Source organism: Scyliorhinus canicula, chromosome 11, assembly GCF_902713615.1.
Source record: "Scyliorhinus canicula chromosome 11, sScyCan1.1, whole genome shotgun sequence".
Lineage (NCBI taxonomy): Eukaryota > Metazoa > Chordata > Chondrichthyes > Carcharhiniformes > Scyliorhinidae > Scyliorhinus > Scyliorhinus canicula.
In genome coordinates, this window is record NC_052156.1 from 79,087,050 (window position 1) to 79,112,347 (window position 25,298).

The 25,298-nt window shown below is 46.6% G+C and overlaps 1 protein-coding gene across 1 annotated transcript in view; it reads left to right on the forward strand.

Annotated features, from left to right (window-relative positions):
• Positions 1-605: 605 nt before the first annotated feature.
• Positions 606-25,298, forward strand: part of lmcd1 (LIM and cysteine-rich domains 1) — an 86,269-nt gene continuing 61,576 nt past the window's right edge. The window contains exons 1-2 of the mRNA XM_038810762.1: positions 606-953; positions 24,512-24,597. Coding sequence (XP_038666690.1) covers positions 927-953; positions 24,512-24,597 — 113 coding nt within the window. The 5' untranslated portion in view covers positions 606-926. The remainder of the gene's footprint in view (positions 954-24,511; positions 24,598-25,298) is intronic.

Here is a 25,298-nt window from a genome sequence, read left to right on the forward strand (position 1 = left end):
CTGCCGGCTGCCCCCAGCACCAGCCACCATTTTCGGCTCACGTGCAATTCTCCGCCGAATCGCTTTTCCAGATTCCGGTATCATAAGAACATACGAACTAGGAGCAGGAGTAGGCCATCTGGCCCCTCGAGCCTGCTCCGCCATTCAATGAGATCATGGCTGATCTTCTGTGGACTCAGCTCCACTTTCCGGCCGGAACACCATAACCCTTAATCCCTTTATTCTTCAAACATCCGCCCGTGATCGTCCCTTAACTAATCCGCATTGTCAACGTGTGTAACTACACCAGTTCTGGAGTGAGTTAGTTGTACAGAAATGATTAATGAATTGTGAAGTTTTTAGCTCAGCGAACAGTCATTTAAATTCAACGCACAAATGTCAGCACCGGCTGGTTTAAAAATAAACGCCCATTCTTTGGGGCCCGTGGTTTACTGTTTCTATCTGGCCAGGATTACTGTCTATCGTTCCCTTGAAAGGGAAGAATAGCTGGTGAGCAGAAAGCAGGAAGTACTGGTGGCTGGGCTTTGAAAAGAATGAATCGAGCATTTCTCCACCATCCAGCCAGCAGATGAGCTCAGGGGCCAGCCTGACATCAGGCCAGCGAGGAAAGGGCGTTCCCCCGGCGGGGTGCAAGCAGGCAGACCCTGGAGGGGTCAGCAGAATCCCCTTCGCTTGCAACACGTCCTGATTCGCTTCTGCAAGTTGCGAAGCACTGCCCTCCCACTCAAAACTACCTCTGGCTGGAGCTGCAGTCAGTCAGTAAGTGGCAGACACACACACACACACACTCAGCTAAACCACCAGGACTCCGACAGCTTTGCAAACCCGTCACCCAAGTCGATTTCGGAGCTGCAGAGGGCTGTGGGGGAAACCCATTCAAGTCATTGATCCACCGTTTAACAAAAACAAAGGTGCAGTCTGTCCACATGGAGCTGAACTCGGGGATGCAGAAGGTAGGTGTCGTTATTTTCTGCACCCTGACTGGGCTGTCAGTGACTCTGAAACATCCCGCGGCTGGGTGGCACTATAAGGGGGGCATTCCCCTGGTTAATATTTACAGTTCGGGGCAAACTGCCCCCCCCCCTTGTCAGTTCCCGTTTCCAGATGGAGATTGTTGCCATGAATGGACTTGGGTGCAAAAGTTGAAAGTTTCCTGTTCAAGCTGCTAGGGGTTCGATCCCCTTTTTGGTTTCTGCTGAATGGCTGGGACCAGGCTGGGGCTCACAGACAGTGAGCCCGGGACACCTCGGCAGCTCGTCCAGGGAAACACCGGAGGCTCCTTATCCTCCCCGTGTTATTTGATAGGGACGGATATCGAGGAATGATAGGGAAGATAGGGAAGGGATATCGAGGAATGATAGGGAAGATAGGGAAGGGATATCGAGGAATGATAGGGAAGGGATATCGAGGAATGATAGGGAAGGGATATCGAGGAATGATAGGGAAGTGGTATCTAGGAAGGATAGGGAAGAGGTATCTAGGAAGGATAGGGGAGGGATATCGAGGAATGATAGGGAAGTGGTATCTAGGAAGGATAGGGAAGTGGTATCTAGGAAGGATAGGGAAGGGGTATCTAGGAAGGATAGTGAAGGGGTATCTAGGAAGGATAGGGGAGGGGTATCTAGGAAGGATAGGGGAGGGGTATCTAGGAAGGATGGGGAGGGGTATCTAGGAAGGATGGGGAGGGGTGTCTAGGAAGGATGGGGAGGGGTATCTAGGAAGGACAGGGAAGGATAGGGAAGGGGTATCAAGGAATGATAGGGAAGGATAGGGAAGGGATATCGAGGAATGATAGGGAAGGGGTATCTAGGAAGGATAGGGAAGAGGTATCTAGGAAGGATAGGGGAGGGGTATCTAGGAAGGATAGGGGAGGGGTATCTAGGAAGGATGGGGAGGGGTATCTAGGAAGGACAGGGAAGGATAGGGAAGGGGTATCGAGGAATGATAGGGAAGGATAGGGAAGGGATATCGAGGAATGATAGGGAAGGGGTATCTAGGAAGGATAGGGAAGAGGTATCTAGGAAGGATAGGGGAGGGATATCGAGGAAGGACAGGGAAGGATAGGGAAGGGATATCGAGGAATGATAGGGAAGGATGAGGAAGGGATATCGAGGAATGATAGGGAAGATAGGGAAGGGGTATCTAGGAAGGATAGGGAAGAGGTATCTAGGAAGGATAGGGGAGGGATATCTAGGAAGGATAGGGAAGATAGGGAAGAGGTATCTAGGAGATAGGGAAGAGGTATCTAGGAAGGATAGGGGAGGGATATCTGGGAAGGATATGGAATGGATATCTAGGAAGGGATCTCACAGCCTGTCAAGGCGCTGGGATATTGAGGGAACAGCCAGTCCCTGCTCCAAGCTGTGGTTCCGAATGAGAGGGGGGAACTCCCTGTGTTTATTGTGGACCAGGTCAATGCAGAGATTGCGAGCGCGGGATTTGCAGACTGACATCAAGGGAGGAAGGGGTAATGTCACAAAATCCCTCCTGTGCCCCAAACAGCTGGACAGGGCAGAAGGGTCTGTCCCGGTGCCTCTGGTCTCAGTCTCTGACACCCCCCAACCCACCCTCCCTGTAGAGATGTCCCCCAGGGCTCTGACTGCCTGCCATCCCTCTACCTGGGACGAATCCTATCAGTGTGGGCGCTGGTCGCTGCCTCTTTGCACTTCGCTGTAGAGTTTAATTTGCTGCATTGTGTCGCTGGCTGATATATTCAAAAGAAAGACCCTGGAAGCGCAGGGATGGGACACGCTACCACCCCCCCCCCCCCCCCCCCCATCCTCTAGGGGGGGTTACTGGCGAGACGGAAATTGTCCGTGTTCATTACAGAAGCTCAATGACCCCCCCCCCCCCCCCCCCCGGCTCTCAGCTCCCAAACCAGCTCCTCTGGGCGAGCAATTCCCTAAACCTTTAGTCGGTGCTGCCTGGGGGTATCACCTCTCCACACCTCGGAAAGGATTCTCTGCACACACACACACACACACATATAGTTTCCTAAGTGTTGGAATGGTCCCTTTGTCTCTTCTGACAACCATCTCCACTTGCACCCGAGGGATTTTGCGTTGAAACCTCCCCTCCCCTCCCCGCTGCTCCAGTGCTTGAACCGGGATTGACACTTCCCCAGTGCCGAGGGAGTGGGGCAATGTCCCAGGATCATTCCTGGCGGTTAAATCGAACAGTTCCTGTAGTTCAAGATCCCAGGTAACAGAGAAGCAGCCAGCTCTCCCACTCCCCTGTACAACAACATTGCCCCCAACGCTGCCAAAATATGGATTAATCGGTTATTTAAAAAAACATTTACTATTTGCTGGACCTTGTGTGTAAAAGGGTTACTGTGCCCACCGACACCGCAGCACGAGGTGCATTCTGAAATAATCCTGGAAAAATAAACAGATGCAAAAGTCCTGCCCTTCATCCCTACATTGGAGAGTGGCAAACAATTAATACTTCAATAAACCAGAAGCGACAACTGATGGAATAAATGTTTCTCGAAAGCCTTTTTCAATTCATACAATTCATGAAATAACTCACCACAGGTACTAGAATTTTGTTTAAATTAAGTTTACATTGATTCCAAGAGCTAAGTTTGCACCCAGTCCTGTGCTCTGTGGTTTAAAAGCAGCTAAAATGCTGCTGATACCAAACTGAGCAGCTTTGTGTTGGCAGGAATGCTCACTGCCCATTGACTACTTCTCAGCCTTGCCCCTCGTCTGAGGTGTGCAGATCCTCAGGTTAAATCACCACCGCTCAGCTCTCTCCCCCCCCCCCCCCCCCCCCCCTCAGAGGGGAAAGCAGCCTGTGGTTATCCGGGACTGTGGCGACTTTGCTTTCCTTACTTCTCAGCTCAGACTGTTAGGCACGCCTGTTCATGTACCTGAAGCTAAAACTTGTGTGGTGAAAGTAATTTGACACGCAGCAGGCATCAAATAAGTGCAAGTGCTGTAGTTATTACGCTACCCCGATGCCCTCCAGCAAGCAGATGGGATTGATTTGTTTTCACTAAGTTGTAAGGGTGAATTTGCCGAGGGGCAAAGCTATCGAGTGACATCTGCTGCCACTTAGACTTGCACTTTCACATTTTAAGTTCATAAAAGAATCGTGTGGCAATTTGCTGAAAGTTCAAGCTAAACACAGTGTAGTGTGGAAGACAGGATATCTGGGATCTAGGTGAACGGGGCAAACAATTGCGTGCCTCCTTTAACCAGACATTCAACACTTGTGAAGTGAATGAAGCAAGGAATGAGAGGGAAGTATCAATTAGAGTGGGTGAATTTGATATCAAATCAGGCGTGGAAAGAGATTGCATTAATAGAGTGGAAAAGGGCAGGAAGGGAAAGTAATAAGAAATCTAAAAATGTTAAATTTGACATTGTGCAAATCTTGAACTGGAATTTCAAAAAATTACAGTACTTGATATGCCATAACTTACCAAGTAATGGACCACAAGCTGGAAAGTGGGATTAGGCTGGATATCTACTTGTCAGCAATCCCAGTAACAATGGACCTCCTTCTGTGCTGTAGATTTCTATGATCCTTTGATTCAATTAATGCCTGAAGGAATGAGACTCCACACTTGCAGTGATTAATTTTCAGTGCCAAAGAGGTTGACTGTCATAGAACATAGAACATACAGTGCAGAAGGAGGCCATTTGGCCCATCAAGTCTGCACCGACCCACTTAAGCCCTCACTTCCATCCTATCCCCATAACCCAATAACCCCACCTAAACGTTTTGGACACTAAGGGAAATTTAGCATGGCCAATCCACCTAACCTGCACGTCTTTGGACTGTCATAAATTAACATCATCAAAAGTGTACTTCGGCTTGAAATTACAAGATTTAGCTTTCCTCTATTCAGGAAAGGATAAATGCAAATTACTGCGGATGCTGGAATCTGAAACTAAAGAGAAAATGCTGGGAAATCTCAGCAGGTCTGGCAACATCTGAAGGGAGAGAAAAGAACTAATGTTTTGAGTCCAGATGACCCTTTGTCAAAGCTAAAGACAGAGAAAGTGGGAAATTTTAAAATCCTGTCGGAGAGAAGAGCAGTACTTCTTCAGGTTAGGCATTCATGGACATCAGGAAAGGCTCTTTGACTAACCAACTGCTCAGAAGATCCTGCTAATTAACCTAGTTTCTGGCAGGTGTCTAAAATATTTAAGTCAGATAACTAGCAATGGTTTATTTTTTCATCACATGAATTCTGTGTCCTATTGTGTGAAGACATTACTTTTTTGAATTTTCTGAACGTATCAGTGTCAGGAAAACAGGTATGCAAACCATGCTCTTCCCACCATCTCCCTCGTCAAATTTGACTACACTGAAATCCATTTCCCAGTTTTTCCCATTCGCTTTGCCTCAATCATGTAACACCCTTTTTGCTGCAATTTTGAAATGTGGGCATTACAGAACATTAGTCTTTGAGAAGATTCCGAATGATAAAGGAATGTTAGATTGTCCCGATTCCTTCAATATCTTGAAATTTCAACTGTCTCAGTTATAAGTCTCTACTCCCACTTAAGGCAAAAATTTACTTTTTGAAAGGAAGTAGGAAATGAAGATCCGGGGTCAAGGTTGATAATGCATAGAATCCTCAGAATCCCTACAAAGCAGAAGGAGGCTATTTGGCCCATTGAGTTTGCACTGATCCTCTGAAAGAGCACCCTACCTCGGCCCACTTCCCCCCCCCCCTCCCCCCCCAACCCACCCTATCCCCATAACCGCGTGCATTGATCATGGCCAGTCCACCTAACCTGCATGTCTTTGGACTGTGGGAGGAAACCGGAGCACCTGGAGGAAACCCATGCAGACATGGGGAGAATGTGCAAACTCCACACAGTCACCCAAGGCTGAAATAGAACCCGGGTCCCTAGCACTGTGAGACAGCAGTGCTAACCACTGTGCCAACATGCCGCCGACTGTCCAATTTTGAGTGAAAAAATAGTGATAGATGGTTAACAATCAGTTTGAGTTTTACAGACCAAAGGATTGTACAAACAATTGAAATGACCATGCAGTAAGACTTGATGTCAATACTGTGTGGAGGGGAGAGTATATGAAGATAAATATTTATTGCTTAAGAAGAGCACAGACTGGAAGATTCAGAGAAACATTGACTATTATTAATATTAATAAAATTGAGTCAAAAGTTGCAACAGTGAGTGAAGCAACAGAGGATAGAGCCCAGAGGTTAAAGAAGGTAATTGGATAATGTGAAACTTTCCCTTACGCTTGTTTCAGACATGGGGACAAATAGATGGGCTATCACAGACAAGGCAGCAAAATTCAAATTGTGAAGAAGGACGTTGATGGGATTGCAACACAAAGTACCTCTCTCATACCTTCTGCTTATTGCAGGCCCCTGGGTGTCAATGCACATGATAGCAAAAGTGGATGTACCAGAAATGCATGTTGGTAGTGGGTGATGGAGTGATATAGTGCCCATTCTGCACATTATTCAAGTGTAACTGAAATTCAGAACACAGTTAAATCTCACCCATACTAGTATCCTTTCCTTGTGCCTGTTGGTGGAAATTCTCCATTGATTTAACAGTATTAGTTGGATTTTAGGACCCAGAAGAAGTGATTATTCAGTGACCACTATTTGGTTGCATAGTTCTGGCTATGTTTATCAAACCACCCTTTTGTCATATTATAATGTTGGATGAATGATGTATGTCACTGGGTGAATGCTGCTGACCTCATATCACTCATCTCTTAACAAAGCTCTTACAAAATTAGAAAATAGCCAGAACTGTACTGGTCTCTTACTGTTTTATCAGCATTAATAGCCCTTGACTAAAACAATGCTTTTGTCTGTTTGCAGTAGTCAAATTGTGCATTTTACAGCAATTTTGTGGCTGTTTTGTCTATATTGTTTTAATCAGTATAAGCACAAGAAATAAAGTTTCCACCCAAAGAAAGTAATAGCTCTCCGAGGCTGTCTATTAGGAGTTGAGGTAACTGTCATGAGTGTACTGAATATCATCTTTTCTCTGCTCGTTGTGACAGTGGATCACACAGGGATTCACATTTTTTTTGGTACCATTGTATTTCAAATAAAACAGCAAATGTTGTGTAATAACCTGCACGGGACACATGGGGCGAGTTTGATCTCTTTCCCCATGACGCTCGAGGAATATGAGCTCCCCCGCTAAGTGCGGGGCTGATAACCATATTGTATAAAAGGTCGGCCAGATAAGAACCGACCAACACAGAAAGAGGATCCGGTGAGGTTCAACGGGGGGCCCTTTGTAAATAGCACGTTCTTATAAATAAATGTCTTTTGTTTACTTGTCTGACTCCCCTCACCTTTATTAAACTGCCGACAAGGATGGGGTGTTATGTGGTCTTGCGCACATTACTACCTATCTCGATAATGTGTTGATCACGGGGGTAACGGAGGCTGAGCACCTGCAAACCCTTGAAGCGGTATTCAGAGATTTTCAGAATATGTCTTCTGCCTGCATAAGGCAAAGTGTGTTTTCAATGCTAAAGAGGTGATGTATTTGGGCTACTGGATCAACCAGGATGGCCTGCACCCAATGGCCAACTAAGTAAGGCAATCAAGATGGCCTCCACGCCATGTGATGCTACAGAGCTTTGCTCCTTCTTAGGCCTAATCAATTATTTCCAGCCATTTTATTCCACATTTGGTGACAATCCTGGCCCCCCCTTCACTTTCTCCTGCAGAATTTCCGGCCCTGGGTTGGGGGGGGGGGGGGGGGCATTTTCTTCTGCTCCTTCCTCGGCATCGGTGTTTTTAATTTCTTCTTCTTCGTCTGTTCCTCGACTTCAACATCCTCATCATTCCCTTTGGGGTTCGTCGGACTTTGTTAGGGAGGGGTGTTATAACCTGCACGGAATTGTTATAACATGGGGCGGGCTTGATTGTTTTCCCCGTGTGGGTCGAGGAGTATGAGCTCCCCCGCTAACAACGGTGCTGATAACCATATTGTACCAAAGGTAGCCAGATAGGAACCGACCAAGAGAGGACCCAATGAGGTTTAACCAGGCCCCTTGTAAATAGTACATATTATAAATAGCCGTCTTTATTTGTTTACTCGCCTTTACTAAATACTGGATAAACCCAGCAGGTCTGGCGGCACCTGTGGAGAGAGAAACAGAGTTAATGTTTCTCGACCATTTGGCCCTTCCACAGAACTGTATTTCAGGCTGAAGATGGGAGTAAAAGAATGGTGCTAGGGAGGGGACTGAACTGGAGTTGTGCCCCACCAATTGTGACAGTCACCCAGCAAGGTTTAGCTGCTGGAGCAGTTAGAGAGTTAGTCATGTAGCAGGACAGAGGAAGGAGAACTGTGTTCTGGAAGCAGAGCAGATCAACTATCTATGTGTAACTATTCACCTTATTTGCTAATGTCCAGAACTAAACAAACAGTAAATCATCTTGCCGATCAGTTGACCACAGATGTTTTCTTCTCAAAGTTTATATTATTGGGGCCAGGGGTACATTTACTTTCAATGCAGGATATCAGTGCTTTTTTAAATTTTCAATTGAGAAGCACAGGTGAATGTTCAAGGTCCATATTTCGCGAGATAGATTGAAGAAAAGGGAAACAATGAGGTTTATCAAGAAGTTATCATTGGTTGCAGCCAATCTCAAGTTCAGAAAACTGTAGTGGGAAGAGCAGACAAAGGTGGGTGAAAAGTTCCACAGCTTTACGCTATTGAGGGGAAATGAGTTCAGTTAAGTGTAAGGCAAGAAGTCATGATTTCAATGCAGCGAAGGTGTTGGGACAAAAATGAGCAGATTTGAGGATTAGGAAAAGGGATGGCAATGATAGTATCGATGAAACCTATGTAATTTAATCAATAGAGACAGATGGCACGGTGACACATTGGTTAGTGCTGCTGCCTCACAGTGCCAGGGACCCACGTCCAATTCCGGCCTCGGGCGACTGTCTGTGTGGAGTTTGCACTTTGTCCCCATTTCTGCATGGGTTTCCTCCGGGTGCTCCAGTTTCCTCCCACAGTCCAAAGATGTGAGGTTAGATGGATTGGCCATGCTAAATTCCCCTTAGTGTCCAAAAGGTTAGGTAGTAATACTGGGTTAAGGTGGAGGCATGGGCTTAAGTAGGGTGCACTTTCCAAAGGTCGGTGCAGACTTGATGGGCCAAATGGCCTCCTTCTGACTGTAAATTCTATGATTCTATGACAGGCTGGAGGTTACTCACTGGTTACTTATGAGATGATGCTTATATCCTGTCTGGGGGAGTGAGAGGGCAATTTGACATAGGAGCAATTTTCAAATATTGAATAGACTTGGACTTTAAAGGGAACTGATTTGTTTTTGGAGGAGAGAGGGAAACAGTGTGTTGGTGACAGCACTACAAGTGGAGGGGATTTAGGAGTTCCATTTCATATCAAAATAATTTGTCATGAAGGGAATACAACGAATAAAGGAGGACTAAGGTGGCGATCTCATCATTTTCAGTTATACCTGCTGGTTGGACCTGCAGGGGTATGAAGAACCTCTACCTTTGAAGAATGGGAAGAAGCAGGGTTTTAGTCAGACCATTGTGAAGAGGGTCTAGGCACAAAGGCAGAACAGTAGCACCCCCAAAAGGAATGGGACTTGGCACACATCGAACAGAGGTTGATAAGAGTGCATTTGAATAATCAGCAAAAGGTTAGATACAGTCACAAAATAACTGGAGGTGGTCATTGGAATGACAAAATAGAGAATGTGGAAGGGATAGCAGAACTCCAGGAGAATGGGCTCATCACCAAGGTCATTCTCTGAAGCACGGTGAGAACTTTATCGAAGCACTTAGTTTTACCCTCTTCATGGAAGGATTAAAGTCAGTTGGAGCATGGATCAGACACTCTGTCCAACAGTAAGCATGAACCCAGTTGACAAATTCCATCTCCCACCAGACATGATTTGCACATCTTGGTCTCTGCGTGACATTTCCAATTTATATCAAACTTTGTCACTCTTTACCATGCATCCCATTCTTATTAGTGGTCAGTCTTTAACTTTTGCCATTTTTAATAAATAACAACTAACTTGAATAAACATAGAAACAGAATTGTGGCATATCATGCAAAAATGTGGACCAGGGTAAAAATAGAAAGGTGGGAACGTCTGTCAATTATAATATTAGGAAAGAGTTTGAGTTATAGTGGATGAATCTATGAAACAATAACTCTGTGCTGAGATACAATTTATTTTGACAAAAGGTCATAAGGTACTGGCTGAAGGATAGAGTTACAGGAAAAGTGGTGATATTGTTCCAGTTAGGTATTTGTCAGATCCCAACTGAAGTACATTGTGCAGTTTTGATAATCTAATTGAGAGGGAATGTTCTTGTGTTTGAGATGGTATCAACACAGACAACAAGTTGCTGTTACCAAGCATTTCAATTATGCGGAAAAGTGGAGATCGGACTTTGTGTAACTTGATCAAAGTTTTCCACTTCATAAAGAGACTATCAGAAATGCTGATCCAGTTCCCCTCTCCTTCTTCACCGCAGTTTCCTGCAAAGCAAAACTACTGCTTCTGTGCAGCTATCGTGTGACATATAAAACTGTAAGCTAGCACCATAAGAGAATGCTGCCAGTACAAGGCGTTTGGGTTTGCATTAGAAAAAACACAAATTATAATTAAATTAAGAAAGCTTGTTTTGGCCTGAGTACCTTCCTGTTGGAACTTCAGGTTATTAGTGTTATGTTACTCTTGGAGTCACTATACAGCTGATCTGTCTGGTGTACAGTTTTATAAACTGTAACTTTGGCATTTTATTGAAGGTGCTCTAACACTGAAAGAGAAGTTTGGACTTTAACCTGGTGTTGTAAGATTTCTTACTGAAAGAGAAGACATTTGTTTGGTGTTGTGGGAAGAAGCTTCTTAAAATGGCCCTGTTAAATATTTTTCTACGTTCTAAGATTTACCTGTTGGCAAGCAAACAAAAAGGTTCATAGGAGTGGAAGAAATACTGCGTTTGCTGGAAATCTGAAACGGCAATGGAAAAATGCTGGAACACACAAATCAATCAACGTCTCTGGCGAGAACAGGGTGTGGGCCTTTCAAAATGAAGAATGAGAGAGCAGAAACATTCAATCAGATAAAGGGGAGAGGGAAAAATAAATATGTTAGAAACTGAGAGGAGAATGGTCACCTCTCTCTCTGTCCCCTCTAGTTACTGATTTTATATTCATACACCAAATTGTCTTTTTTTTGGAGGAGAGAGCAATCCTAAAACATTAAAGCAGTAATGGTGGCGCGGTTAGCACTGCTGCCTCACAGCGGCAGGGACCCGGGTTCAATTCCAGCCTTGGGTGACTGCCTGTGTGGAGTTTTCAATTTCTCCCCGTGTCAGCGTGGGTTTCCTCCGGGTGCTCTGGTTTCCTCCCACTGTCCAAAGATGTGCAGGTTAGGTGGGGTTACAGGGATAGGGCAGGGAAGTGGTTCTAGGTAGGTCCACCTCGGGTCGGTGCAGGCTCGATTGGTCGAATGGCCTCCTTTCGGACTGTAGAGATTTTATGGATTAATTTATTTGCCCTTTCTGCAGATGCTGACAGACTTTCTGACTCCCATCCCACATCTCTGATTTTGTCTATATAAATGTTTCTGGATCATACCTCTCCATTCACCTGAGGAAGGAGCTGCGCTCCGAAAGCTCGTGTTTGAAACAAACCTGTTGGACTTTAACCTGGTGTTGTAAGACTTCTTACTGTGCACACTCCAGACAACAGCCAGCATTTTCTATTTATGTGAAAGGTTGAACTGGTGACAGCTTCTTGATGAGTAATGAAATGCACAGGGCATTCAGGCCCGATGTCAACTTGCATTGGAGCGCTGGGTTTAAAATTTGAATAACAGTGGTATTGATATCAAGGCCTTTTTTGTTATATGTGGTGCAAGGGAGGCGTATTGTCATTCCACGTGGCAATTCAGTAAAGGTGTAAATGGGATGTATGGTGTACAAATCCTACCTCCCACTGTAAATGTGAGCTCATTCAAAATTCTGCTGTGCACCTACCAACTCGCAACAAATTCCACTCACCCCTCATAAGCTCTATGCTCCCTGACATTACATTAGCATCTTGGCAATGCCATGCTATTGAAATCCCTCAATAGTCTTGCCACAACTTGGGCTGAATTCTCTGCCATCAGGATTCTCCATTTTGTCGGCAGCCCGGAGGTTTCCCGACGCCGTGGGGCTGCCCCACAATGGGAAATCCCCATTGATCAGCCGGCGAAACGTAGAATTCTGACAGCGTGCCACACCTGAAATCTGGTGCGCGGGATGGAGAAACCCATCCCGATCTCTGTCAATTTATTCTGCCCCACACTCCTCCAAGATCTCAGCATTCCTCCAATTCTGGCCTCTTGTACACCCCTTATTCCATTCACTCCATCATTGGCAATTGTGCCTTCATTTAGCTGGGCCCTAAATTCTTGAATCTCCTCCCATTTAAGATGCCCCTTAAAATTATATATTTGACCATGCTTTTGATAGTGCGCCTTTGGCGACAAATATTTCTTGATGACTCACCTGCGAAATACCTTGGGATGTTGTACTATATAAATGCAAGTTTTTCTGAAAGATCATTGTTGGTTGGAATTTAATCCAGGTGATGGGCGTCTCACCTTACATGTTGAGATCTGGCAGCCGCTCATTACCTTCTTTGGGGAAGGCCTGCCAATCAGATACATAATTGTCCAAATAGTGGGCCTTCCATTGGATCAAGGCCTCCAAGAGCTGTTGATCAATCAGAGTTTGACAGTTGTCCATTACAGATAGTGCCAACAGAAGCAGTGGGAGCTGCTGGTAATGTGCATGCCAAAAGGCCCAGGATCAACGAAGGACCAAGGCCTTTGAGGGCAGGTGCACATTCATGGGATGGGGGTCATGGGAAGGGGGTCAGAGGAGGGGGGTTAGTAGCAAGGGCAAGGAAGTAGCCATCAGGGCCTCACCGCCCACTTCTCAGTGCCAGATCCCTCGACCAAACACTGATGAGGGAGCCTGCAAGCAAATCGGACAGGGTTTTGATTGCTGGGCTCCCTGCAAGGCAAGCCTTGAACCGTCACCGACTGAATCCCAGCAGTGGAGGGATGAGGGAGAATGTTTTTCTCTCAGAGGATCATTAATCTATGGAATTCTCTTCCCCAGAAAGCAATGGAAGCTGGATCATTTAATTTATTCAAGGATGAGTTCCATAGATATTTGGATGGAAAGAGAGTCAAGGGTTTTGGGGGAAAAACAGGAAGGGGGAAGCTGAAACCATAACCAGATCACCTGTGATCCTATCAAATGGTGGAGAAGGCTTGAAGGGCCGAATGGCCTACTCCTGCTCGTATGTTCCTATGTTCCTAGATTCTCCATTTATGCAAGATGAGGGTGAAAATGGTCAACAGTTTGAGATTTCTTTAAATAGGTTCAGACGACCTGTGAGGCTGAAAGGGTTAATGTGAGAGTGCGGTGTTGCCCTTCCTGGAGGTCTGCGAAGAGAAGACTGTGGTAGGGATATCTAGTTTCCATTCCCTCTTGTGAGTTCTGCTTGGAGTCTGACGCCAGGATCTGAGTAGGCCAATCACATTGCTCACTGTTTAAGAGTTTATTTGCAGTCGGGGGGCAATGGGGAATAAAGGAAACTGCAGTACAGTCACCCCTTCCTGAGATGTTAATACTCCTGTAACTAGATAAAATTAGTGTTATGTTTTAAATATGTTCTGTGATTGATTAGCAGAGCTTGTTGCACATTATGTTGTGATGAAAGTACTGTGGAATGTTGGAGACTTCCAGGATTGTGTTAAGTGCTTTCTTTTTAAAGCAAAGATTAGTGGCACAGTAATTAGTGATTGAGGGTGTAGTTTATCATGTTAAGCCGTGGTTTAGTCCTATCCAATGTCAAATATATTTTCAGACATTAAAGTAATGCTATTTGGGGGAGGGGTGGATTAAATGTAGTTGGACTATGATGCAGTGTGTGGAAATGTTCACTTTATATTATGGTTTGTCTGCCTGCATGTGTGACACTGACCACAAGTTGGTCAATGTGTCTGCTACTGCTATTAGGGATCCTGTGGACTGCCCACACATACTTATGACACAGTGATGGCTGCATCACTCTGTCAAATGATGCAGAGTAGCGGCTTTTATTTTGTCATCAGCGGTCACATCCCATTTCCTCACCACTTGGTGAGACAACAAATGCAAAGTTTCAATTGCAAAACTGAATTTGTGTTAGGATCCTTTGATAAGGTCATGAAGGAGTCCACACCGATTTATTTACAGGAGCTATTGTCTACATCACACTGGGTCTGCCTTGCCAGTGCCTAACTGGCCAGATTTATATATTATACAACTATACATTGTTTAAAGTGCCCTGCCAGCCCATTAATTGGGCAGCTTGTATTCTGCAAGTTCCATGGGGAAGTTAATTGTTCCGTAAGATACCTGTGGGTAATAACATCCTTCCCCCCCACAAAGTCCGACGTCATTGGGGAAGGAGGGTGCTGGACTGTCTTTGAATCTGGATGGACGTCATGTACCCAAGGCCCTGGACCGGGCGGCGTGAACCTGGAAGGTGAACGCTGCTTCCGAGTGGATCATTGCAATGGCTGCTCCTGTGGCAACAGAGGGGCTGGATGAGAACTGTATGCTCATGAGGAAGCCTTTGAAGAATTGGTCGCCTGGACAGAATATGATTAAGGTGTTTTTTCATGATTCGACCCTTGGACTTGTACGGGATAGGAAACCGGGCCTGTCTGATGGAGGGTAGTCCCGGAGACTCACTGGGCGCCGTCTGTAAAGTTTCGAATCACCTGTTACAAAGCATCTGGATGGTCGCTATCGAACGCGGCACTGCCCTTGCAGGTCCTTGTTGTGGTGCAGTTTCACACCTATGTCAGGTAAAATTATACGAAGGCGGTGTGTGGGGCGGTCCTGCAGCAAAATAAGAAACAAGCCAGCCTTGTGTCCATCGAACCTAAAGACTGCTTCTTCAGGCCTCTTTTGAACGCCTGTTCGGCACGCTCCACAAAATCATTAGAAGTCGAGTGGTACAAGGCGGCATGAATGTGCCATTTCCCATTCGCCTTCAAAAACTGTGTGAACTCCTCACTCGTGAAGGTGTCCATTACCTGTAATGAGCACTTTGGTGATGGTGCGCGTAAATAATGACCTGTGCAAATTTCCGTTCCACCGCAGCCAGTGACAGGATGGCTCCAATACCACAAGGTAATCCATCGTACGAGACAAGGGTTTGGCAGGATCGTAATGGATTTGTAACCCGGAAGGCGATAACTGCCTCTTCAACTGCTGAAAAGCAGTTTCCTGTGGCTTCCTCCACCCCCATACTTGATTCTTCTTCAAAAGGATGTGTTTGTGGGCCAACGTGGTCGGAAGATTCGGAATGAACATCCGTAATTGTTAACAATCCTACAAATGAACAAAGTTCGGAGGCGTAGGGCAGTAGGGCAGCATGGTAGCACAAGTAAATAGCACTGTAACGTCACAGCGCCAGGGTCCCAGGTTCGATTCCCCGCTGGGTCACTGTCTGTGCAGAGTCTGCACTTTCTCCCCGTGTCTGCGTGGGTTTCCTCCGGGAGCTCCGGTTTCCTCCCACAGTCCAAAGACGTGCAGGTTAGGTGGATTGACCATAATAAATTGCTCTTAGTGACCAAAAAGGTTAGGAGGGGTGATTGGGTTACAGGGATAGGGTGGAAATGAGGGCTTAAGTGGGTCGGTGCAGACACGATGGGCTGAATGGCCTCCTTCTGCACTGTATATTCTATGTTCTATGAACAACACTGTGTAAGCTTCCGTCAGAGTGGGCGCCTGCTGAAAGGCGCGCACCTTGTCTGCGACAGGGTTTAAGCCTTCGCGGTTCACCTGCTAACCAAGGTAGACCATCTCCCTAGCATCAAAGACACATTTAATTTGTCACAAGCGGACACCAGACTCAGAGAAACGCTTCAGTACTGCCTCAAATTTCTACAGATGGTCTTGTCCAGTCGCTCCCATGACTAGCACGTCATCTAAATAAACTGCCACACGTGGCAAACCCTCAGGATGTTCTCCATGACTTGTTATAGCACAGGCAGAGGACACCCCTGTGGTATTATCATAACTATCAGCATTACAAGGGTTCATGTAGTACCAAGAATAGCCACTAGATGTAGCTGCAGATACTACTATATAAAGCAGTGATGCTAGACCTTAGGGGAGGAGTGTAATCAGGAGACAACTAGAGAAGGTCATAGTGTGAGAAGATTAGATTATAGATTATACCAGTAGTGAGATTAGCAGTAGATGAGTGTAGTTAAATGTTATTGATCAATTCTATATTCTAAAGGATTAGGTGTCAAAACCCAGTTGAGTGTAAATAAAATCATAGTTTTGTTTAAGTAAAAGCTATACTGTGGACGTTATGGAACACTTTGCGAACCATCCTAAATAAGCAACACAAAGTACACCAGAACCCCGAGAGGCAGCCATCGTCTCGTACAGTCCTCTGTGCGTATTTATTGTAACATATTTCTGGGAGGCTGCGCCCAACTCAAGCTGTAAACACATATGGCTCATGTTGAACTTAGTGAACAATCATTCAACTGCCAGCTTTGTGTAAAGACCTTTAATGTGGGGCATGGGGTAATGATCCAGAATTGAAGCCATATTCATGGTGATCTTTTAGTCCCCATTTAACTGGACTGTGTTGTCTGGTTTTAACACTGGCACCACCGGCGCTGCCCAATCCACAAAACAAACAGGCCTGGTAATACCCAGATTCTCCAACAAACTGAGTTCAGTTTCTACTTTTTCCAACAGCGCAAAGGGGACTGGGCGTGCCCCAAAATACCACGGTTGGGTTCCGAAGTTGACATGAATGCGAGCTACAGCGTCTTTTATCTTCCCCAGTCTGGGTTGAAATACTTTGTCTAACTTGCCCAACAATTTACCCAACAATTCACCACGGACCCCATCTGGAGGATACACTGCAAATTTAGCTGTAACTGGCGCAACCAATCAGAGCCCAACAAATCGGGGCCTTGTCCCCTGACCACAATAAGTGGGAGGCACACTAATTGATGATCATAATCCACCAGGTGCATGGTGGTACCAATGGCTCGCGAGTGTAGGTGGCCAACTTAGCTTCGGTATCGGTTAGGTCCAAATTTTGTATTCCTTGTTTAATGTGGTCAAACGTACTCTGCCCGTCAACGGATACCACCACGCCAGTGTCAGGTTCCATGTCCAGTAAATGCCCATGGGGGCCATCCGACGCATTGCCACGCAATTTAACTGCATGCAGTCACCTTCTTCAGGCTCATCCAGGTGGATACCGGCGGGGCACCTGGATCTCTGGTTGGACTGTGGTCTACTCTTTCACCTGCGATGGTGACCACACACCCCTCAATGGCCCGGCTCACCCTCCATGGATTCCAGGGACGTTTCCCTTTAGGACGACGCAACCTTCACCCAACAGGATTACACCCCAGGGTTCTAAAAGAGATAGCTGAGGAGATTGTGAAGGCATTGGTGGTGATCTTTCAGGAATCACTGGATGCAGGAAGGGTCCCAGAGGACTATAAAGTGGCTAATGTAACACTACTGTTTAAGAAGGGAGGGAGGCAGAAGACAGGAAATTATAGGCCAGTTAGCCTGACTTCGGTCATTGGTAAGATTTTAGAGTCCATTATTAAAGATGAAATTGCGGAATACTTGGAAGTGCATGATGAAACAGGATTGAGTCAGCATGGCTTCGTCAAGGGGAGGTCATGTCTGACAAATCTGTTAGAGTTCTTTAAGGAAGTAACAAGCAAGTTAGACAAAGGAGAACCAGTGGACGTGACTTATTTAGATTTCCAGAAGGCTTTTGACAAGGTGCCGCATAGGAGACTGTTAAATAACTTAAGAGCCCATGGTGTTAAGGGTAAGATCCTGGCATTGATAGCGGATTGGCTGACTGGAAGAAGGCAGAGAGTGGGGAAAAAGGGGTCTTTTTCAGGATGGCAGCTGGTGACTAGTGGTGTGCCTCAGGGATCGGTGCTGGGGCCACAACTTTTCACAATGTACATTAATGATCTGGAAGAAGGAACTGAAGGCACTGTTGCTAAGTTTGCAGATGATACAAAGAGCTGTAGAGGGACAGGTAGCATTGAGAAAGCAGGTGGGCTGCAGAAGGTCTTGGACAAGATAGAAGAGTGGGCAATGAAGTGGCAGATGGAATACAATGTGGAAAAGTGTGCAGTTATGCACTTTGGAAGGAGAAATGGAGGCATAGACTATTTTCAAAATGGGGAAATGCTTAGGAAATCAGAAGCACAAAGGGACTTGGGAATTCGTGTTCACAATTCTCTAGAGGTTAACGTGCAAGTTCAGTCGGCAGTTAGAACGGCAAATGCAATGTTAGCATTCATGTCATGATGGCTAGAATACAAGACCAGGGATGTACTTCTGAGGCTATATAAGGCTCTGGTCAGACCCCATTTGGAGTATTGTGAGCAGTTGTGGGCCCTGTATCTAAGGAAGGATGTGCTGGCCTTGGAAAGGGTCCAGAGGAGGTTCACAAGAATGATCCCTGGAATGAAGAGCTTGTCGTATGAGGAACGGTTGAGAACTCTGGGTCTGTACTCGTTGGAGTTCAGAAGGATGAGGGGCGTTCTTATTGAAACTTACAGGATACTGAGAGGCTGGATAGAGTGGATGTGGTGAGGGTGTTTCTACTGGAGGAAAAACTAGAAGCAGAGGACACAATCTCAGACTAAAGGACAATTCTTTAAAACAGAGATGAGAAATTTCTTCAGCCAGAGGGTGGTGAATCTGTGGAATACTTTGCGGCAGAAGACTATGAAAGCCAAATTACTGAGTGTCTTTAAGATAGAGATCGATAGGTTCTTGATTAATTAAGGGATCAAGGGTTATGGGGAAAAGGCAGGAGAATGGGGATGAGGAAAATTTCAGCCATGATTTAATGGTGAGCAGACTTGATGGGCCGAGTGGCCTAATTCTGCTCCTATGTCTTATGGTCTTATGGGTGGGGCCTTTACAGCGCTTAGTCCAGGCAGGGCAACGATCTAGGGAGGGGTCCCACACCAGGAGGTTGCGCACCCCAATGTATTCACTTCCATGCCTTGTATCTCCTGCACCCCTCGCTCTGCACTTTCCCATGGCAGCGAAACTTGTATGGCTTGTTGTAGGGAAGGTTTGGCCAATAGTTTATTTTGGGTGACTACATTGTTAATGCCACTCACGCGACACTCTCGCAGCATTTTCTGCAGGGCAGTGCTGTATTCGCAAAACTTGGCAATCTTGTGCAACCTGGACAAATACTCGTGACAGGCTCACCCAGGGTCCTCTCTGCGGTATTAAAACGATACCGCTGTACGATAATGGGTGGAGTTGGGTTAAGTTGCTGCCCCACCAGTTGTTCGAAGGTTAGGGCGTCAGGCACCGCCAGGTAGGCAAGGCAAGCACATCACTCTGAACGTATGTGCGCCACAGGCAGTCAGCAGGATGACTGTCTGGCGATCATTCTCCATGATACTCTTTGCTCTGAAAAGGTAGCACATTTGCTGCAAATGCTGATCCCAGTCTTCCAAACTGGCGTCAAAGATTTTTAAAAAATAAATTTATTAGAGTACCCAATTCATTTTTTCCAATTAATGGGCAATTTAGCATGGCCAATCCACCTAGCCTGCACATTTATTTTTTGGGTTGTGGGGGCGAAACCCACGCAAACACGGGGAGAATGTGCAAACGCCACACAATGAACCAGAGCCGGGATCGAACCTGGGACCTCGGCGCCGTGAGGCAGCAGGGCTAACCCACTGCGCCACCGTGCTACCCACTGGCGTCAGAGATATCTAGCCATCTGAACAGAGGCATAATGAAGATAAAATTCCAATCTTTATCCAACAGGAACCAGGAGTCCGGTTATCCGATGATGTAGCAACATCGATAGCAGTTCAGTTTTACCCTTGTCAGCAGTTTTATAAGACCACAAAGGAGTCCACACTGAGTAGCTCAAAGAATTTTAGTTTATTTACAATCACTATTATGTGCATCATATAGTAGATCCCAATTGGATCTGCCTTGCCTTTGACTAACTGGCCAGCTTCATATATCTTACACTGGACATTGTTTAGACATAACTCGCCCGTGGGAACGCGTATTATGAAAGGTTCACAGGCAAGTTAATTGTTCCCACCTCGTAAGATACTTGTGGGTGATAACAAATTCAGTCCCAATTTCACAGGCTGCAAATTGCCTTTCTCTGCTGGTTTCAGTGATCTATCTCTGGTTAAAAGGGCAAATCGCAATGCTGCTAAATTGGTAAGCTCAAAAGGCTCCATGGCTGGTGTGCGGAGTAATATTCACTGCAATTGAAGATGGTCTCTTGAGAATATAAATGTTAGGCCCACTGGTGAGGCAATGCAGGAGAGGGTTTAATCCACCTTGTATCTATTCTATTTTTTTTTACTTGCCAGTTTTGTTTCTATTCCTCCACACCTGTCCTAAATCAACAGTTCTACATCAACCTTTCAATCTCTGGTACTTCTATCCAAGTTGTAATTCGTAGCCTTCTTGGTGAATATTGGAACTATCCAACAATGGGGGCATTCACACTCTAGCCAATATTATCATCAGCAGATATACCCCTGCCAACATTGGTCAACGGTGGTCAGCGGTGAATCCCTAATTCAATGAATGCCCTCCGAGTGCCCTCCTGACAACTTGACCAAGTTTTAAGTTGGTACAAATTGGGGGTCAAACCTGGGATTGTTGTTGTTGTTATTTCTCTTCCCACACTGAGTGGTGCACAAGGCAGACTCACATCTGTTCCCATAGGGAAGTTTCTTTTCCTGGAACAGGTTACCAGCTTGCATCAAGTGCGGCTGACCAGGGTCGAAATTCTCCGACCCCCTGCAGGGTCGGAGAATCGCCCAGGACAAGTGAAAATCACGCCCCCGTCTTGGCCGGAATTCTCCGCCCCCCGGGAATTGGCGGGGTGGGAATCATGCCCTGCCGATCGGAGTGCCCTCCGCGCCGATCGGCGAGCCCCCTGTGGCGATTCTCCGGCCCGCGATGGGACAAAGTCCCGCCGCTGAGAGGCCTCTCCCGCCGCCGTGGTTTGAACCACCTCTGGTGGCGGCGGGATTGGCGGCGCGAGCAGGCCCCCGGGGTCCTGGGGGGGGCGTGGGGTCGTAGGACCCCGGGGGGTGCCCCGACGGTGGCCAGGCCTGCGATCGGGGCCCACCAATCGACGGGCGGGCCAGTGCCGTGGGGGCACTCTTTTTCTTCCGCCGCCGCCATGGCCTCCACCATGGCGGAGGCGGAAGAGAATTCCCCAGCGCGCATGCGCCGGTGGTGATGTCAGCGGCAGCTGATGCACCGGCGCATGCGCAAACCGGCGAAGGCCTTTCGGGCGGCGGGCGGCAAAGGCCGCTGGCGCCAGTTTTGGCGCCAGTCGGCGAGGCGCCAACCACTCCGACGCGGGTCTAGCCCACAAAGGTGCGGAGAATTCCGCACCTTTGGGGAGGCCCGACGCCGGAGTGTTTGCCGCCTCTCCGCTACGCCGGGACCCCCCCCGCCCCGCCGGGTAGGGGACAATCCCGCCCCAGGAGTCTCTCCTCCTCTTACTGCCAGCCATTGGTGTGTTGGGAGGATTTTGCAGGTTGATACACAACCTGTTTGGCCACATTCTGAACGCCTTGGCCATCAAGTCCCAGGGTGGGACTCAGTGCTTCTAGCTCAGAGGCAGGGATGTTGTCCACTGCACCACAAGATCTCCTGTCTCAGATTGTCGGGCTCAGTAATTCTCCAGGTAAGCAGGAAGCGATGTGCAATGGTGTTCTGCACTGATATTGAGAAAGTTTTCCGATTCTCTTTCTGTGTGCACAGCCTTTCAAAAATATATAGAATAGAGCTATATAGACAAAAGTGGAAATTTGGCCGGAATTTTCGTCGCTGGGATTCTCTATTCCCCTATCCCCGCAGGTTTCCCGGCAGTATGGGGTGGTTTCAATGGGAAATCCCGCTGAGAAGTGGCGGGAAGATAGAATCCTGCCACCAGCAAACGGCGCGCCACCGAGAAACACGTGGCTAGGGAAGAGGAGAATCCCACCCTTTGTCTTTGGTTTCACCTCCTGTCAATCATATCATACAGTCATTAGTTAAGAACAGTAAATACTTCATGTCTACCTACATTCATACATTAATAACATATCCATACCATAAAAAGTGGGGGATTGTCCGGTCCCCCATCCGGGTGTTTCTCGACGGCGGGCCGTTCACTGATGGTGGGATTCTCTCTTCCCGCCGCTTGTCAATGGGATTGTCCATTGAAGGCACCCCACACCATTGGGAAACTCGCAGGTGGGGGTGCACTGCCAGCAGGAAAAGGGAATCCCAACGGTCGGAAAATTCCGGCCAAATATAACACATTGCAGACTACTGTCAAAGCGCTTACTGCAGTGAAACTAAATTAAAACAGCAAATTAATTACGTTATTTAGCTTATGACACTGGAAACAAAAGAACACTTGATGAGATTTTTCCCAGCAAAGACATTTAAAAAAAAATTCAGATACCCAATTATCTTTTTCCCAATTAAGGGGCAATTTAGTGTGGCCAATCCACCTAACCAGCACATCTTTGGGTTGCGGGGGTGAAACCCACGCAGACATGTGGAGAATGTGCAAACTCCACACGGACAGTGACCCCGGGCCAAGATTGAACCCGGGTCCTCTGCGCTGTAGGCAACAGTGCTAACCACTGCGCCACCATGCTGCCCAGCAATAGGCGTTCTAAGTATAGTGTCAAAAATCATAGATAGTAATGAGTAACAAGTTGTTATAGTGTAGGAAATACAGGGAGGGAAATTAGAAACTTCACAGCACAGCAAGCGTCATGGAGCCTGAACAATGTTTGAGAGTTCGTGACTTGGCCCAAAATGGAGCGGCACGGTGGCACAGTGGTTGCCTCACAGCGCCAGGGACCTGGGTTCAATTACCACCTTGCGTGACTGAATGTACTTTGCACTTCCTCCGCGTGTCTGTGTCGGTTTCTTCTGGGTGCTCTGGTTTCCTCCCACAGTCCAAAGATGTGCAGCTTCGGTGGATTGGATATTCTAAATTGTCCCCTAGTGTCACAAAAGGTTAGGTAGGGTAATGGAGGAGTGGGCCTGGGTGAGGTGCTGAAGGTGGTCAGTTCAAGCACTGGTCTGTTTATGCCTCGTTGAACTCACCAGCTTTTGTTGCCAGGAATTGAGGCAGCATCTACTGTAAAACTCTCCACTTCACTACACCAGGAATATGGCTGAATTTTGCAAAACAACCTTTGTGGGCAGTATATGGGCGCACAGTGGTTAGCACTGTTGCCTCACAGCTCCAGAGACCCGGGTTCAATTCTGGCCTCAGGAGACTGTCTGTGTGGAGTTTGCACATTCTCCCCATGTCTGTGTGGGTTTCCTCCGGGTGCTCCAGTTTCCTCCCACAGTCCAAAGATGTGCAGGTTAGGTGGATTGGCCATGCTAAATTGCCCCTTAGTGTCCAAATAGGTTAGGTGGAGTTACTGGGTTACGGGTATAGGGTGGAGGCATGGGCTTAAGTAGGATGCTCGTTCCAAAGGCCAGTGCAGACCCGATGGGCCGAATGGCCTCCTTCTGCACTGTAAATTCTATGATTAAAATATGCTAATATCCGAATTAGGAATTTCATGTGAGCATGTCAGGATTTGCCATTAGATTGACAGACTAAGAGAAGACTGCTCCTGATTTGCGAAAACATGATAGAATCAATAGACAGAGACAGAAAATACCTGTCGCTATCCCTCAGCACAATTCACCTAACATTTTTCATTTCATAGTAATATCCAGAACTTTTCAGGATCTTCAAAATGCGACCAGTTGACAGTAGATATTGACTATAGCTGAGGTTCATTAAATGATTCATTGGGGCTGGTTTAGCACACTGGGCTAAATCACTGGCTTTTAAAGCAGATCAAGGCAGGCCAGCAGCATGGTTCAATTCCTGTACCAGCCTCCCTGAACAGGTGCCGGAATGTGGCAGCTAGGGGCTTTTCACAGTAACTTCATTGAAGCCTACTCGTGACAATAAGCCATTTTCATTTCATTTTAATTTTCATGATTCATATCGTCTGATCCTAGTGTCACTTAGGGTGCTCAGTACCCCACTGCTTTGTCACAGATGGGAAATATTTTGGGGAAAGTGCAGGGAGCTGAGACTTATTGCATAGTCTTTCTGGGTATGATGGGCCAAATGACCTCCTCTGCACTATCATTCCCAGGTTATAGTAGCATTGTTTCTGTGCAACTGAATCCACTGGAGCTTTGATAATGCCGGAATGATATTCTGGAGTTTGACGACTGGCCTGCTACAGGACAGGAAAAGATCTTGCAGGCGCTTTCCTCAAGAGAAGGGGTGGACAGGCTCTATAATGGAACAGATCATTAGTGGGCTAATTGAGCTTGATGGGCTAGCCTTCTCATTCTTGTATTTCTTTACGTTCTCTTTCCAGATGTCCATTCTCCATCAAACAAGAAAAGAATCCCCATGTTCGGCATGCAGAGGAATGTGCAAAACGTTTGAACCGCACGCTTGGAGGTAAGTGATCTGTATGTCAGTAATGGAACATTACAGCTATAGATGGAGACCATTCAGCTCCGAGTGTCTTTGCTGGCTGTTTCAAAGAGCTGGAATGGAAATGTGCTGGAGGTGGTTCAGTGGCGCTTCGTTAGATTGATACCCGGAATGAGTCGGTTGACTTTTGTGAGGAAAAGTTGGGCAGACTAGGCTTGTTTCCAATGGAATTCCGAAGAGATACTGAATTGATTGAAGTATATAAGATCCTGAATGGTCTTGACAAAATTGAATTGGATATAACATTCCCTCATATGGTGAGTCAGGAAAAAGGGTGCACCATTTTAAATTTAGGCGCCGCCCTTTTAGGACAGAGCTGAAGAGAATTGTTTTCTCTCAGACGTCCAACTTTGGAACTCTCTGACTCAGAAGATGGTGGAGGCGGAGTCATTCAATATTTTTAAGGTAAGGTGCTTGTTAGGCAAGGAAACCAAAGGTTATTGATGGTAGATGGGAATGTGGAACTTGAAACACCAACAGGTCAGCCATGATCTTATTGAATGGTGAAATAGGCTGAGGGGCCGATTGGCCTCCTTGTGCTCCTTTTATCGTATGCTCATATCCAGTCAGTACCATTGCTCCATTTTTTTCCCCCATGGCCCTGCAGTGTTTTTGCACTTCAAGTCAGCAAGAAATCTAATGGGGAATTCAGAAGAACCTTCTTT